At 40.9% G+C, this 18,158-nt stretch overlaps 1 protein-coding gene across 2 annotated transcripts in view; it reads left to right on the forward strand.

Moving 5' to 3' along the window:
* The first annotated feature begins 9,983 nt into the window (after positions 1–9,983).
* DTNBP1 (dystrobrevin binding protein 1) overlaps positions 9,984–18,158 on the forward strand; it is a 125,709-nt gene continuing 117,534 nt past the window's right edge. The window contains exon 1 of one of the 2 annotated variants that reach the window (XM_039857965.1): positions 9,984–10,177. In XM_039857965.1, the coding sequence (XP_039713899.1) occupies positions 10,122–10,177 (56 nt within the window). In that variant the 5' untranslated portion in view covers positions 9,984–10,121. The remainder of the gene's footprint in view (positions 10,178–18,158) is intronic. The other variant, XM_039857964.1, reaches the window with a different exon arrangement.

The following is an 18,158-nucleotide window of genomic DNA, read 5'->3' on the forward strand; positions in this document are numbered from 1 at the left end:
AGCTGGAGGCTGGCCAGGTATATATTTGTACACATACACACACATTCTCTCTCTCTCTCTCTTCCTCTCTCTCTCTCTCTCTCTTTTCCTCTCCTGTCTCTCTCTGTCTCTCCCTCTACACACACACACACACACACACACACACACATACATATACATATATACATACATATATATAATCTTTTTATATTATTGATTTGGGCTTCCTGCCAGTATAGCAGTCTCAGGGTAGTCAGACTTCTTACACTGTATCTGGCTTCCTCAGAAGGAGCATTTCGAAAGATCCGGGTAGGAGCGACAAGATTCTTTATGAAGTAGCATCATGTTTGCAAGTGAAAAGCAAGTTATAGGGCCAGCCTAGATTCAAGGAGATGAAACAATATCAAGGCATAAAAACTGGGATGCATAGTTGATTGGGGAACCATCTTTGGAGACCACCTATCACATAGCCCACCCAGCTTACCCAAAAACATTTCCTCCCCATTTTGGAAATTGAGATGTATTTTGTCATACTTTATAGTTAATTTTGCTAAAGAATAGAGAATTTGGATCAGATTGGCAACCTCCTGTTGTAAGCTAACAAAGTTGGCATCCAGTCCCTTCCTTCTTGGAAAGGCAGTGAAACCCTAAAATCAGACAACCTGAGTTTGATTCTTGACTCCACTCTATGTTATCTCTTAGAGCTTGAGCTGGTTTTGCATCCCAGCATTTCCAAGCGAATTTGGCCTCCCAGCATTTCTGGCCTGTAACTGCAACAAGACACTCTGGTCATGAAACACCTTAAGCGCATCCAGGAATTCTAGGCAGTTGACAGTAGCTTCAAAAAGTACAGGTAATGTAATTTGTAATGTGAATATATGGAATAAATGACAGTTTACTGGCAGGCATGCTAAGGACAAAAGCTATTGAAATTCATACTTATTTGGAATTGTGGCCTCTCCAAACCATTTTGTCTTTGGCTTCTTTGGGAAATGATGCAATCAGCACCCTACTTGACCTAAATTTTTTCAATTAATTTTATTATACTGGTAGGAATTCAGCCAATGACAGATTCATTTGGGTGAACAAGTATAACCAAAGTTTTGCAGACAAATGCAATAAAATCTGCTAAGTAATTCTGGGAACCATAGCTGGCTAGAAATAAGTGGGATGTGGGAAGACTGGTTTCCAAGATGGGTGAGAGGAGATAGAAGACCATCATCACCATTCACAGGGAAAAAGCAAACCAGCTTTCACTGATCTTCCAACAAACATTTAGAAATCAAAAAACAAACACTAAAAGGGCCCAACAGCTTCTTAGGTTTGGCCATGGAGTTGGGGTAGTGAATAAGGTTTGGGGTAGGAGTGAGGTACTTCAGTGGAATAAGAAGTATGTTATCCCTTTGAGAACTTGTCCCCAAGTTCATGGTACAGAGAGGGCAGAGAGGGAGTGGAGAGCTGTATCAGTCGGGGTTCTTTGTGTCGAGCAACAGAAACCAATTCTGGCCAACTCACATGAAAAGGAATTCTTTTGGAAGGATACGAGGCACAGAAGGATAGAAGAGGAGAGCAGATTCAAAACAGACAGGCCCAGGTATCTCCAGAAGATTTTAGGAGCAGGAATTACTAAGCTGTCTTGTCTGGACTTCCCAACTGGAAAGGATGAACTATCACAACCATTTTCAGTCTTTTCATCACTAAATTCAAGGAGAAACACAGCAGTCAGCCTAGCAGGGATAGCTTGCCCAGCCATTGGCCAGAGGAAGGGTGATTACCATGATTCGAATCTCATTTGAATGTATCTAATGGGAGAGGGGCAATTCCTCCAGATGAGTGCCTTTGCCCAAAGAAGGTTCAAGGGTTTGGACCACCGAAAACAACATGTTATCCATTACAAATGTGTCGACATGCAAGAGCAATAATACTAGTAGTGAAATGAAGTGTCCTGCCTCAGTGGGCAGAATAATCAGGCATGTGGGGTAGGGAAGGGGTGGGGTGGCAAGCAGTAGTGTGTGGCTGTATTGCCAGATAAACCAGAAGTGGCTTGTTTTGCTCCAAGGAGCTAAGAGACAGTTGAGAAAGAGGGATAATTACAGTCTGAGACAACCCTTGGGAATAATAGATCTATTATTATCCTGAATTCCCATTTGATCTTCCAAACTCCTACTGCCCGGTGAAATCTCAACCACCAGAAGCATCCTTTTACAAAGACCTAAGCACTTACGGAAAAGAAAGGGCTGCTAGAAAACCAAATCAGTGTTTGCTTTCCTGTCAATGTCAGTGGGAGATCAGAGTTGGAGTAAAAAAGTGGGAAAGGAGGCTGGTTGTTTGGATGCTCTAGAGAGGTTGGAGCCGACCCAGGTGAAGTGCAAGAGCTTTGGGCAAATGAAAGTTCAGACACTTGGAGAGAAAGGTAGATCAGCAAAGGAAGAGGGCAATTAGGGCTGGCTTTGGACCCTGGAAACAGGGAGGAAAGCTTCTTGCTCTTCCTCTCCACAGAGGACGTAGTCCTTGAGTCCTAGATCCAGAGTACAGGCTCCTGTTGTTATTCCGCCACATTAGGAGTCAGCCTGGCTCCTGTAGCAAAGGCCTTGCAACCTAATTACTGTGTATAACCTCGTGGTTGGGGAGAAATGAATCTTGGGTTTCTAAACATTTCCATCGACTTTTGGAGCACGACTTTTTCATAGATTGGGCACTGACTATAACATATCATTTCTACTCTGTGATTTTGTTAGCAGGTTTATTCTGAGCGATCTGGCCTGGGGAGTTCCATCATGAAGCAAGCATTCATCTCTCACGCATGTAATTTGGTTAAGCCCTTAATGATGCACAGTGGCTTTTGTCATGTCTGTCTCTCGTCTCTATTTAGTCTACCTGATTAACTCGCTCAAATCCTGTGCCTGTGCAGAGTACAGATAAACAAGGGTTTAACAAACTCAAAGGTTCCTTACACTCTCCCCAGGGGCCAATGAGAGACTTGGGGAGCTTCTCTGAGCTTCCTGTCAGAGTGCTGTCTGCTATGCAAGTACATCCAAGTGACCAGAGGCTAAGAGAGGAAGTGTGGAGTCTGGATTACCCAGGTCATGACACTGCAGGCGGCAGGTGACTGTGGGTGGGAGGGAGACCTCAGGGCCCTCTGTGCCCAGTTAAATAAAACATCTTTCCTTTTCCCTTAGTCTGTCCTCCCACACCCTGACCTACCAGGAGAATCTAAAACCCAAAGAGGGAAGAACAAAAATGAAAATACAGACCTGTCCTTTTTCGTCCTCTTCTCCCTGGAGTATCCAATCAGCCTAGGCCAGGCTTGTGCTTCTGGAGGGAAGGAAGAACTTTAAGCTGGAGTGGACTGGACTCTGTGCGTGTGCGTGCATGTGTGTGTGTGTGCGCGTGTGCGTGCGTGTGTGCGTGTGTGTGTGTGTAGTTTAAGAATGCTGGAAATTTCAGTTTTGTGAAAAATGATCAAAGACTGACATGCTATTTTAATTGCTAGAACTTAAGGTTTCACTCATTTCAATGGAATATATTTAGCATAAACCATTGTAGTTTTGCATTTCTACTAAAAGTTGACTAAGACGCATTGTATTGGGGTTGTTGGCAGGGAGCCTATAATTAATATTGTTTTATTTTCAAAAAATAATTTTCTGAAAAATTTGCATCCGGTCAAATTTCCAAAGGAAAATCGTCCAATTTTCTAAAACATTTGAAAGGGTGAGAAGTGTGCCACTGAGATTTTGCTACCTAGTGTTTATTAACGGGATCAATTCTGATTAGAAAGAGCAGTGCTGTGCCAGGACACAGCCCCCCACAGGGTGGCTGTGAAGGCAAAGCAAGGGTAAGACAAGATTTACTAGCTTCGGACATCAGTGAATTTCTAATGATTGAAACCACAGCTGACCCTGATCCTCACTTCTACTCCTATTTCAGCTCCTAGCTATTTTTAGGGCAAAGAACTTGAGACTTCACACCAGAGGTTAAATTTAGTGATGGATACAAAATGGGCAGTTCATGGAAACCCTCTTCCCACTCAAAACACATAATGGGGTTTGGATATAATTCACTTGCCTCAAATGCAAAACGAACATAAAGAAATGGCAGTGAGGAGAGAAAAAAGGACCGGTATGAAGGTTGGATCTGATCTTTGGCTAAATTTCATTTGGCCTGTAGGATAAGCTCCCAGATCTGATTTGAGTTAGGGCTGCAATAGCAAAAATGCAATAAGATATTACAAACACTTAGCAGCAATGTTCTACATTGAAAGATGAAGACAGGATGGGTTATGATTCCCTAAGCATAGACAAGACATTTTAAAAAGAGAAAATAGCCAGGGTGACCCATGCTTCCCAGACTATGCCCTGCAGGTGTACAAGCAAGGGAGAATGGGGACGGTAACACATTTCTGATTTACCATTCCCTCAAGGAGAAACTCCAAGATGCTAGGATATCCTGCTTTATCAGTTTAGGGTAAATTCAAATCAGTCTCCAACTCACCTATACTTAGATGGTTTTCTTCCCTCTGTAGGGGTCCTCCTCTCATAATAAATCCAAGAACTCAGAGATTGTCTTAGTTCACAGACTTGCTTTCTCTTGGCTGGAGTCAAAACTCAGATTCACCCCCATGAGGCTAGAGAAAAACCGTTACTAGATATTGGTTGTTCCATTCTAAAATCATCCAAGGCTCCCATCTTTGATGACTCAGGTCTCTGTTTACATCACACACACACACACACACACACACACACATTTCCTACCCACCCTTTTCCTGCAATTCTCATTGTGCTCAAAGTAGCCCTTCCCTAAAAGAACTGAGGCCATGCTATGGGTCTAAATGACCACTACCAACCTCTCCTCCCCACCTCCTCCCCGATCTTTTCCACCAGATGAGTTTCCCCTTAAGTCGCTCTAATCTGAAGTCTTTCTGTCACCTGACCTCAGTGAGACCACTTGGCCTATTTAAGATGTTTTATAATGTTGGATGACTTCAAAAGGGAAATGGTTAGGATATCTATGTCTGCCCTTTCAAGAGGATCCTTGGATCTTATGCAGATTTACGCACCTCTTCACCACAACCTTTAAGATCCACTTTCCAAAATGTTGTTTTATACTCTTCCTTGGAGCAATGGATGCCCATTTGTATTTATCTGCATAACTATAACTGATCACACAAACGATTCTTCCTAGAAGACCTGCTCCAAGATGACTTGCTGTCGCCACCATTTAAACCCGGCTATATGTTTCTCCTAGTAAAATGGTTACAGACCCTTGAGAAGGGTGATCAACTCATTCTAAAAATCTTTTCTCAGAGTGTACGAACTGGGTAGAAATCAGATGGGGCTTTGAGACAGCTTTTTGAGGTAAGGTGCTCCAGAAAGGTTATTGCCCACATTGATGGGCTCTGTGTGATGCCCTTCTCAGAAGCTGATGCCATGTAGGTGACTCACAATGCTTGTTGTCCTCCTATAGTCATACAGGTAGTGCCTTAGTCCTCTGAGTTTGAAGAATAGAGGCTAGTAATGACCTGGGGGTGGTGAACTGTCTGTGACCTAAGGCAGAAGCAGGGCATTTTGGTTTTAACCCCAGGGCGAACAGGTTCCCCAGCCTAGGCTTATCTCCTTTCCTTCATCCCTAGAGTCAGGGCTCAGTACCCACTCACATAGCTCTCTGATTCACATTCTCACTAGGAAACTTCTTATAAACTCCTTCCCACCTGACCCTGAGTCTTTATGGTGGGATCCTGGGAGGGAGTCTCCTGCTCCCTTCCACATGGCAGAGTGCCAGATGCCTAGTATGGGCATGGCCCACCTCTTTCCTGCTCTGCTCCTAACACTGGTGACTTCTCTGTTTCTCTATTCTTTCCTCTAGGGTCTTTCCAGTCGAGTGGGAGGAGGTGCCGTGGATAAACAGCCTACCAAGTCTAGACTGGCTCAGCTCCCTCCCAGGGAAGATTAAGCCTCCACATACCCAGGTGTCATTTGTTAGGAGCTGGCCCTGGGAGGCTGAGGCAAATGCTCAACCTCACTAACCAATCACATGTATCTTCCAGGAGTTCGTAATGAAATATCAGGATGTAAATTTCCCAGGTGAGCCCCAACAACAAGACTCTTCTGTGACGCTTTCTTCTAAAACAAAGTCAAGGTTAGTCACCCTTCATCTGGACTCTTACAGCCACATTGAAAACACTAATTGCCTCATCTCTAGATTAGAAGCTCTTAAGAGGCTGGTAGGTGCCAGAATGTGTCTTATTTCTTCATCTGTGAAATGGGGAAAATAATATGTGTAGAGTCCTTAGAATTCTGCATGGCACAGGTGAGATTAGTAAATAGTAGCCATCATTTCATTATAATAATAGTTTAAGATAATATTAATACCATTACTATGTCTCTGGCATCTAATAGAGTACTAGTCATAGGTAGGTCCTCAACAGTCGTTTGTTGAGTAGATGATGTTGCAGAAAACCACGAGGACACAAGCCTTGCAGCTCTGAGGTGTGCATTTTAGGAAGCAATGGGAAATTAGTAGTTGGAATGTGCTTCTGCACTTTTCTTCCCAGTCCTCAACTTACTCTGTGCTTCAGGGTTTCTTCTTAACTGCAGCCTCAAGGATCAGAAGAAAGGGTTCCTGTTAGGGAGTACTTTTCCTTTTGTGATGTTCCCACTATTTAGAAGAGTCAAGGATTCAAGAAAAGTCCTTCATTGACTAGCTCATTCTCTCTCAATACTGTGTTCCCTCATTAGGCACCACCAGGTAGTGAGTTGTGGCTAATTAGGATTGCACAGCACAGTAATTAGAGTCACTTCAGGAACAGAACTCTGATAACAGAAGAACAGACTATTCAACATACCCTACAAGATTTTCATTGGCATAGAGAATGATTTATTAAGATAATGAATACATCTGTTAACTTCCACTTCTGTGTATAGAGACAATACACTAAAGTAGAGGAGCCTAGCATTATTGTACAGGAGAACCACTTTCTTTCCCCCCTCCCCTTGCTGAAATTCTCAGCAAATCATAAAAGCACTACTTGAAAACTTACTATTTACTGTATATAAACCTATGAATTGAAGTGACACAAGCAAAATCATTACCAGATACACACTGAGCACATCGTCTCTAATTTAGCTATTGTGGGCTTTTTTTCTCCTTTGTATAAGTCTAAGAAAGAGTCCCTCATAAACCCCTTCTAGTTTTGCTTATCTGAGGCATTCTCTGTTTAAAGAGGGATTCGCAAAAACATTTAGAGCTTTCTTCTGGTCACTAGGTTGGGTCACAGTTGGTAGCAATGGTGGAAACCAAGAGACATGGAAAGGGAAGTTATTAAGCTGAAGCCACAATGTCATATGGTACAGCAGAGATTAAAATGAATGAAAAGTGAAAGTAGAGGGAGTCAGAGACAGAGAGATAAATGGGACTGGAAGAGTCACCAGGAGAGGGAAGAAGGGATTTTTTTTTTTTCCCCCTGAAATGGCAAGTACTAGAGCTGCTTAGAACACTAAAGCATTTGTTGTTTCCTAAATAGCAACTAGAGCCTTCCAGTTACAGGAGGCCTGGCTGTCTCAGCCAGTTCCCAAGTTTCCTCCCTTTACTGTGTAGGCACCCCTACAAAAAGACCCACAACAAGTAAAGCTATTTTTTAGTGACAGGTGGTCTTTTCGCTTTGATTTGGTACAATCTATGATTTGTTGGAATCTATGAAATTTAGTACATTGTAAATATATGAGTGGAGATTATTTAATTGAATAAAGTAAAAAAAAAAAAAAAGTTTCTTATTTTCCAGTATCTGAGATATCTGTCACTATAGATTTGATCATTTGATCACTTACTTTGTACCAAATTGTTTCTGGGAGGTAGAGGAAGGCTCAATAAACAGTGCCCCTCTCTTTTACTTGTCTAAGTCAACTTAGAAATAAGACGATACCATCAACATAAAATGGTTAAATCATCACTCTAATTTCTGGTAAGCGTGATGAAACACATGGCTTTTATTCATGAACAAACAGAACTCTTCTTATTGAAACTTAGGTTAAGACATGCCCACCAACTCACAGAAAGCACTGGGTCATCCCAGGCTCCCCCGCTGGCAGCCTGTCTTTATAGAGCAGAATGAATACTCTTTGTTGGAAGTCTGCACCCAAGGACATGAAAAGAGTGTGGGTTCAGGCTCATTATTCCCAGCTGACTAATTAAGTCACCTCTTCTCTACCAGGAAAGACCTAGAGTGTTAGACTAGTTAATGGAGAGGCCTCCTCCACATGGAATAAAACATCAAGAGTGGAGAAGAGTTGTTGTCCCTAACCATAAGCTGAGTACTGTATCTTATTTAATTACAGAACAAAATAATCAATATTCATTAAGTTTCTACTATGTACCATTCACTGTTTTATGTGCCAGGGATACAGAACTAAGTAAAACAGAGTTAAATCTCAGTAGACTGGGCAGTTTACATTAGCGTACTGTGCAGCCCCTCTTCCTCACCTCATCCAATTCCAGCCCTATCAAATTCTGTCTTTATTTAAAATTGTGATATTTTATTCATCACAGATTTTCCCCCACTAATTTCAAAAATTTTGAATATTGCATTAAAGTATAATTCATCTTGATTACTGAGCCTTTTGGCTCCCGCTTAAATTTTAAACCTGAGGTGGATGCCTCACCCTAGTCCCAACCTTGGTTTTAAAATAAATGTGTAAATAAATAAACAGACCTGAATGCAATGAAAGAATCGGCCATGTGACAGTTTGGAGAAAAGCTTGTGACAAGTACTCAAGGTGGAAATGAACCTGGAATTGGCAAGGAGCAAACGCACACAAAGGATTGATATGACTTAAATGTCAAGGACCAATAAGTGAGTAGTACTTGCTTTGGACAGAGTATCAGGAAGGGTTCAAATTTTGTTGTGAAGATAAAGGGGAACCGGTTCCAGCACTACTTTAGAAAGAAAGTTGATTGGACTTGATGAATTAATAAGAAGGACGAGGTAAGGAAGGAATCAGGGGTGATTTCAGGTGGCTTGAGTAACTTGGTGGATGGGGATATCGTTTACTGAAATGGAATAGGTCGGGGAATGAGCAGTTTAAGAGGTGAGTATGTAGTCAAATTTTCAATTTCGGGTATGTTGGGTTTGAGATAGATGCCAATTAAATACATGCTGGGTAAAGAACTGGCCTGAAATGAAGGAGGGGAGGGAGGGCAGGGCTGAAGATAGAGATTTGGGCATCATCAGTGCCTTGATAGAATTTATAGCATGATAATTGACAGAATAACCTAGACAGAGAACATAGGTGAAGAAGAGTAGGAGGCTGGAAATGAAGCCTTGGGAGCAGCTGTTGAAATTGGAGAAAGCGTGGAGACAAAGGAAGAATGGATGTACAGGGTCCTTGAAGGCAAAAGTAGCATGTCTTAAAAACGAGATAAGGAACTGCATCATGACCTACTGAGAAGTCGACCAAAAAAAAATCAGGGCAGGTAAGCAGCAAACAGTATGAGTAACATGGTAGTCACTGGTGACTCGTCAAGGCAACCTTGTTTGGTGTGAAGGGCACAAAAGCCTGATAGGGTAGGTTGAAGAGAGTAGAAAGTATGGTTGTCTAAACAGTTGCTTCTTTATGAAGAAACCAAGGCTCAAAATGGTTAACTATCTCATCCAAGGTCAACGCTAATGGGGTCAGATCTTGGACCCAGAGGCCAAGAAATAATTTGCTACAGGAAAGTGCACGCTTTGCAAGAATTTATCCACCTTTCTTCCAAACTGTAAAAACCAATGTTGCCCTCAAAAGAGCGCTCGACTTAAAACTCTCTTTCACAATACCACTTTCATTTTAAAGAGAAAAACCAGGGGGCCGAGATTGAGAGAGTGAGAAGAATCGAAACCCCGGGATTTTCAGCGGGGAGGGAAGCACCGCCCCTTTTCCGAGGCCGGAGCCCGGCGCAGCCCACTGCGGCTGCGCAGGCCAGGGAGGGGCGGGGCGAAAGCGCGCGAACTGGGGGCGGACGCGGAAGGGGCTGCGGTGCTGGGGCCGGACCCGAACCTGAGCCGGGGCGGGGCGGGCTGCGAGTGTGAACGGTACGCGAGTGGCAAGTGCGGGGTCCCGAGGGCGGCGGCGGCTGTCTGTGACCTGAGGGGAGGAGACGCTGTGGCAGAGATGCTGGAGACCCTGCGCGAGCGGCTGCTGAGCGTGCAGCAGGATTTTACCTCCGGGTGGGTATATGGTGGGGACGGAAAGGGAGCCAGGGGGCTGGGCCGAGGAGCTGGGCATCCGCCCGGGACGCCGCCTCCCTGTCCTCCCCGCACCCGGGACGTTCCTTTCCCGCGCCTCCCGCCCTGCGCAGGAAAGTAACGAACTTTCCGGCGTTGGCTTGGCGGCACAAAGTAACTTAGGTCCCAACAGGCTGGCTCTGACTTGCACCCCGGTGGCCAGGGGCGGTCGGGAACGCCGCGGCGTGAGCTAGGAATTCGCGGGACATCCTGGCAGCATCAGCCGGCGGGAGAGGGGAGTCACATGAGGGAGCGCGCCTCCCGGCGAGACTGTGGCCCCGCGCCCCTCGGCGCCCTCGAACCCCTCCGAGACACCTGTCGGCTTGGGCCTCTGTGCTGTTGCGGCCCGAACTGGGGTGGGCCCGCCGCCCCGTCCCCAGGCCGAAAGTCACAGGCGCTGCAGCTTTTCCCTGGTCACAGCGGAGCCGTCTGCGTCCTGGGTCAGCTCGCTCCGTTGCCCTTGGCAAGGCTTGACGCCTCTTCCTCTTTTGCTTTCTCTACGTTTGCCCGGGTTTCACGCCTCTTCGAAGAAACTCTTGGGCAAGAGAAACAACAGAACTACAGAAATACTGTTAATGCCTAGTGGTTAAGAGCAAAGACCTAGCGATTCTCAAATGTTGCTTATAATCACCTGGGCACCTTTAACAATGCAGCCAGTACCAATTAACTCAGACCGGGGATGGAGTTTTAAAGATCTCCCGCCCACCGGGGATCCCAGTGTGCAGCAAAGTCCGGAATCACAAGTTCTCTACCACTTGAGCTAACGCATTGCTCCAAGTTACTCGAATTGCTGTGCCTCAGTTTCCACGGTTGTACAACGGGGTTGCACTTATCTCAGGGTTATTGTGAAGATTCATGAATTAACACGTAAAATATGCAGTAAGCACTGTTAATACTTAATTCATTTTAATTTTTCCATTGAGAAAAGGTGCCACCTTTATAAAGGATCTGTCTGTCATCTTTAGCTCACAGATTCCTTGGAGAATGCTCTAAATATGAGGGTATCTCAAAAATACTGTTTTAAATTCCTAATGAAAAAATTATTAGCTAAAATTTTATCTTATTGGACAAAAATGTTTGTATTATTTGCCTTTGGGGTGCTGAGTAGTAACAACCTGGAAAATAGGCACTTTATATAGCATTTTTGATAGTTATGGTTTAGTGTTCTTAAGAATATTAATTATAGATGCTCTAGGAGTCATTCATGGTGTGCTTACATATTTGCATTTTTCTCCTTGAAATTTAAATACTAACTTTCAGAGTGTATATTATTGAAAGATTTTGGTATGATGCTGGAATGGTCTACTGGTAGCATGAACATTGTCATAGATAAACCCATCTGGTACACCCCTGTTATCATCACTTAAAAGAATTCCTTGATGACATAACAGTCATCAAGTCATCAACAAATGTAACTCTCTAGGTAATGTGGTTGCCACAGAACCCATTCATGCAGCTGACCTTTGCTTAAGGTTAAACTTACCTGTGGATGTGGGCTCTGGGACCCAAACCATCCTGGGAGAGCTGGATAACTTGAGTTTAGGGAGAGAGTTGAGGGGATCTGATTAGAAGAACCCCATGGAAACTGACTTCTTCAAAGATACCATAGACTGGGGTCAGTTTGGGATTTAGACATCCTGAGAGGGCTTTCATTCCACTTAGGCCTTTTGCTGGCTTTCTCTTTATAGGGGTCACTCTCAGCTGACAAACCACTGGACTGCCACTGTGTACTGTTAGCCCATGACCTGGCAGAGAAATAACTCTGAGTGATGTCTGTCTGCCACTTGACTGGAAACTCTAAACCCTGATGTTCACTTTTGTCAGATCCTCAAATTCCTATGTGATTCATACCAAGAAAAACCCACTTAATTTATTTTAGTGAATTAAATATTTAGCTTGAGGTTAATCTATTTTACACAAATAAATATTTTGCCTTGTTGAGAAAAGATGTAATTGAACACAGCACGAGTGTATGTTGCATGAATGCACCGGGGGATTCAAAGATGAAAGTGACATGGTCCTCGCTTCCTAAAACTATCAAATTAGACCTGACATTCCTTTCGAACACTTGGTGTTGATGCTATAAAAGCTAGAGCAGGTCAAATAATTGGAAACTTCAAGTGTTCAGGTTGCTGCAGGATATCAATAAGTAGAAGGAAGGCCTGGTGCTTTTCTGAGCTGCTTCAGTATGGCTAGTGTTGCTTTATAGTCACCAAAAGCACCATCCTCTCAGTGTTCATTTTCAGTTTCTGAAAATTCATATAACTGGAGCTTAAATGTAGGAAAATTAAATTTTTAAATGAAAATAAAATAAGGTTATTCTTTATCGGTCACAAAAAGGAATGCCACAGTAGTGATTTAAAAAGCATGTCCGATGAACACACTGAATTTCTTCTACCTTCCGTTCAAACTTAGGAAGAATGCAACTTAAGATCAGTTAAGGGCAGGAAGCCAAGCAAGGTCAGGCCTGATTAGTACTTGGATGGGAGACTACCTAGGAAGACCAGGTGCTGTAGGTGTAAAAAAATAAAATAAAATAAGGGATTGTAAGCTGACAAGGTCCTTGCAATCTGTGAGGTCAACCAAGGGTTGCCTCGCTTAAAAACAACGATCAGTTAAGGGCAGTGTAGAGATTGCCGATGGCCTGTGAGGGACTATAGGTTGCCCATGGACTTGTGGCCTTTTTTATAAATTTTTATTTATAACAGTTATGTGAAAACTAAAATAAACTTAGAAATTCTGTCCCTTTCTTTCTGATGTAAATGGGAGGCCAGTGGGCCAAAGGGCCACAGAATTGGCTCTGGGCCTCATTCTTCTCTTACTTGAGTCCTGATTGGATTTAACTCAGAACTCTTGGAGCCTTTTGGAGAGTTCCCATAGAACATTTGCTCTGAAGGAAACTTTTGGATATACTGAAGCACACACTTCACGTCCACTCTGGCCTTTGATTTTTACCTTTTGAGCAGTTATAACCCAAAGTTTCAGGATTGAAGTATTCAGGCATGGAAAACCCTTCAGAGAACTGAAAATTAGATTTACTGAAGGTTTACAGTTGCCTGTCACCTGATGGCATTTCCTGTTTGTAATGCTCTGGGTTCTTGTGGATAGGGATAGAAAACGTGTTATTACTACTAGTTGCAACCAAGACTGGGTGTTTCTCCCTCAGCGCCACCTCTGCACCATCTCCCCCCCATAGCACCTCAATCTCCACCCTTGCCCGGTATGCTCATTCTCTTCTCCTTATAGTATGGAAACCTGCTCAAAAGGGAGGATCTAATAATCTCATTTGCACTATGGTAAAATGGTGACGTTTTGCCTGACATCACTCTTCCAGGACTATTCATCTTTTTAATAAACAGAAAAGTATCTCAGTATTCAACTTGATTTAGTAAATATTTGCTGAGTTCCTACCAAGTGCCAGACACTAGGCTAGACATTCAAACTGTTTTTTTATAGATGCTTTTTTCATTTTATCTTTTAAAAAAGATTTGAGTCCGCATGGCTCAGTTTTGCATAGTCTTTGCTAAGCAGTGTCTCTATATTGGGCTATATCCTGAGTCTACAAAGTTGTCTAAAAGGTTTCTCACCCTGGATGCCCTAGATTGGTGGTGATGTAAAGCAAAGAAGAAGGAACTGAATGTTAAAGATACAAGTGAAGTGGTATGTGAACCCAGTGTAAAAAGTCATTAATTCAGCTATCTTTACAGAAGGCTTCAAAGAGAAGGTGGCTTCTAAACTAATCCTTGATGAATGAAGAGGGACTGTGATAGATTTGGGGAAGGGCATTTTAGAGATGGAAGCAGGTATGGGAGATGAAGCTGAAAAGGAAGTTTAGTGACTGATAATAGAGGATCTTGAATGCTTTGCTAAGTTAATTAATTTATCAAATATTGATTGACTGCTTTATCTGTGATAGGCACTATTCTAGTAGCTAGGGATATAGCAGAGAACATACCAGACAGCAAATAATATCCCTGCATTCATTCTAGTGGCAGGAGGCAGAGTTTCTAGAAGGTCATAAGCACTGCCACTAAAAATAAAACAGTTTAATAAGGGGATTGGGTTGCTACTTTATATAGGATGGGCCTGTCTTATTTTTAGGTTGAATCTTTAAAGGTTTTGTGGAGGTTAGCAGCCTGAGCCTATCTGGATTTCTGGAAGGATAATTTTGGAGGCAGTGTGATGGGAGGACTAGAGATGGAGAACAGGGAGATTATTTAGGAGGCTATAATTATGGACCAGGTGAGAGGATATGGCAGTGCTGGTAGAAATTTAAAGGAAGGAATGATGTGACAGGCACTGGTCAAATTGTAAACAGTAAGATGTAGAAAGTGATAAAGGTGAAGAAATTAAAGATGTTAATTTTGGATATTCTTAGATAAATGATAGCATTTACTATCATGAAAAAATTTAAGAATGGCCGACAGTGAATTTGTTGTGAGGTAACTTAACAGCTTGTCATCCGAGAGGCAGTTGGAAATTTAAGAAACACTCAGGAGATGGGTCAGAACTCAAACGGTGTGTTTGAGGTTAATTAGGATATAGTCTAATTCCTCTCTCTTTTCTGAGTTTGTGCAGCTTTTGTGTGAGTTTCTTAGGCTTCAGAACTTAGGGGGTCATATGTATTTTTAAATGTGGTTGATGCTTTTGTGTTTGCCTGATCTTTTTTTAAAAAAAGAAAAATGTGATAAACATTAATGGGAAAATATAATCGATTGGATATGTTGTAACAGAATTTAAAGTCAGAATAATGGAGACGTGAGCAAGGTTAAAGGAATTGAACCTTAATGACAAAATATGCTAATTAATATCTTTTGTGGTGTTTTAAAGCAATCATCTTCACCTTTCATAAAAGCTGATGAGGTTAGATGAGTAGGAAATTGAGCTGCAAATAAATAGAATGCCATCAAGGTCAGCTCATGCAGTTGAAATCAGCTGGAGAAAGCACATTTTGTGTTCATCAGTCATTGTAGTGCTCCATATAGCATTCTGTTTATCTACTTCTTTTTCAACTTTTTATCTAAGCTGTCTTGCTAATCATTTCCATCTCTTAGTAAGATGCCTCCTTTTTAGTATTTTCTACAAAGCTTGAAGAAATGTACTGGTGTCAGATTAAGCCTTTGGAACAATCTAAAAATAAATTATTGAAGTCATGTTATTTGAGGTTTAGTGCTCTGAACTCAAAAGTGTACATTAGTTGCTTTTGGTAGAAAATGATTGTCAGGTGGCTCACTTAAGTATATCAATATACTCACACAGCAGCACTTGATGTCTTCCTTGTGGTGGGATGTATATGGTATTAGGAAGAAGATTGGGAACAGTAGAGAAGCCTTTTATAGGAACTGGTGCATTGGGGAAACTCTGCATTATTTCACCTTTGCCCAGTAAGTTAGTTTCTTACTGTTCTTGATGGTGATACTTTTTATTATACCTTTCATTTGAATTAGCCCTATAGTTTACAGAGTGCTGCTAAAGTCGTATTTGGAATTTTATTTATTTCTTGTAGCAAATCATTATGGTCAGTATAATACTACCATTTTATGTTTGAGGAAACTGAGGTGTTACACCTAGATCAGTATTTCCTTCTCAGTGTGCCATGACATTGTGGGATATTAAATAGACTTTATTAGTGGATTGTTTCCAACACAGGATCACTGTGAGAAACTTAAGTAGATTTATCCCAAAATAAAAATGGTAAGCTATTTTCATTTGAATTCTGGTTTTGAGGTTGTATTTCAGAAAGGACCTTTTTGCTTTTCTTGTTCCTTGTTAAATATATCTGACTTTATATTTTTCTCAACTTAAAATAAGAATCATTTTAACCCTTTTTTTCCTCCTGAACTTTCTTGACTATTTCCCATTTCCTTCTAGCTACTTGGTTTTCTCTAACACTTTCTGTTTTGAATTTTGACACTTTGACGATTTATATGGGAAAGGTGTGATGAGAAAAGGTGAATATATAAAAGACTTTTTGTTAAAATTTTTTTTTACAAAGTTTCAAACACAAAAATAGGATAACACTGAATGCCATTTATTGTTCATATTCAACAATTGTCAACTATTGCCACATTTGCTTTGTCTCTCCCTTTTTTATAAAGTAAATCTCAGATTTGTCTATCTCTCATGCATCAGTTTACATCTCTAAAAAAAGTACGTATTACATAAATGCAATGCCAGCATTACAGCTAACAAAATTAACACTAATTCTTTGATATTATCGGTTATCCAGTTCATAATCAGATTTCCTGGTTCTTAAAATGTCTTTTTACAGTTAATTTGTTCAAATCCAGATCAGATAAGTTCCACATATTACATTTGGTTAAAGACCAATTTTTAAAGCCAATGGTTGTTAAGGAGCCACATGGGGAAGCTCTCACTGACCCTTTCCACAATTTTATTTTCTGCTCCCTGTAATATTCCTTCTTTCTCTATTTCAACTAATTTTTTTCTTTTTGGAGGGGGTGGGTTATGGAGAACTCCCAAGTCAATAAAATTACAATTGAGAAATTAAAATTTTATTTTTTAAAGCAATCTTTATTTAATTCTAGCAAATATTACATAGTAATCCAAAGTTCAGCACTTTTAAAGATGTCTAAAATGTTAACATTAAAAAAATAAATAAAACGTTAATATGACTGGGATTAATGGTCAACATTATACAATAAATTGAACAATAATGCAATATAAGCATTTTATGAAAGTGCTAGTAAAGAAAAGATATGAAATTCAATTCGAATTACTTTAATAAATTAATATGGTAATATTCAGTTTTTAGGAATTGATTTGCATTTAATATGACCAAAAGTAAAAGAAATAGCAATGGCGGTGGTGATTCTCATTTCTAAATGCAATATTCCAGACTTGTGGTTTATTCTCTCTTTTATTACGGGTATAGGTATATATAGTGAGACCTTTTATTTTGTATTGCCAAAGTAGCCAGTCTGCTTAACCTTTTTCCTCCCAACATTCTTATGTTTTTACCTAACAGACTTGCACTACTTTATTTTTATTAAAGTATACTTGTTATACAATATTATTAGTGTCAGATGTACAACATAGTGATTTGACATTTATATATCTTATGACGTGCTCACCACACTAAGTCTAGTAATCATCTGTCACTGTGCAGAGTTATCACACTATTAGTGACTGTATTCCCCGTCAGTTTTTTCACCCACTCCCAATCTCCTCTGGCAATCACTAGTTTATTCTTTGTTTCCGAGTCTGTTTTGTTTCTTTTTATTTCTTCATTTTGAAGTTTTTAAATTCCACATATAAGTGAAATCATGCAGTATTTGTCTTTTTTGTCTGACTTATTTCTGATAGGGTATTTTAGAAATAAATATTTGAAATACCAATCTAGAGATTTCCAAGGTCATATAAGGTGGTCCAAAGAGGATCTTAGTTCCCTTTCAATAACCTTATAACATCCAACCATATGGAATTGTCCTGAATCACTAAGAATAATAAATCATTTTTACTACAGTGCATTGTCGTGTATGACTATCTAGGATAATTCAACCTGGAATGTCACAACTGAGTGCCTTTGTCAAACTTTGGAGTGGAAATGGTAGAGCATGGCTAGCAAAGTCCCTTTCCCTACTTGTCACTTAATCTACTTTAAACCAGATTTACTAGTTTCCAAGGTAAACTTGGAAATTTATATTGTTTCTCTAGGATAGGGTAGACTTTTGAAGTATAATTCCCTGGAATCATGTGGAGATATATACATTACTTTTGTATTAAAGAGATTGCAGAATCTTTTTAACATTGTAGAGAAATCAGTCTCATAGATATTTTAATTAAAAAAAATAATAATATAAAAACCTTTGTATGAAATTGGCATTCCAGTTTGTTAAAAATAGTCTTTCAATCAGAAGTTCCCTCTGGTACTTAGCCAGGAGTATTGACCAGAAAGATGGAA

The sequence above is a fragment of the Pteropus medius genome, unplaced genomic scaffold (genome assembly GCF_902729225.1).
Source record: "Pteropus medius unplaced genomic scaffold, Ma_sr-lr_union100, whole genome shotgun sequence".
Lineage (NCBI taxonomy): Eukaryota > Metazoa > Chordata > Mammalia > Chiroptera > Pteropodidae > Pteropus > Pteropus medius.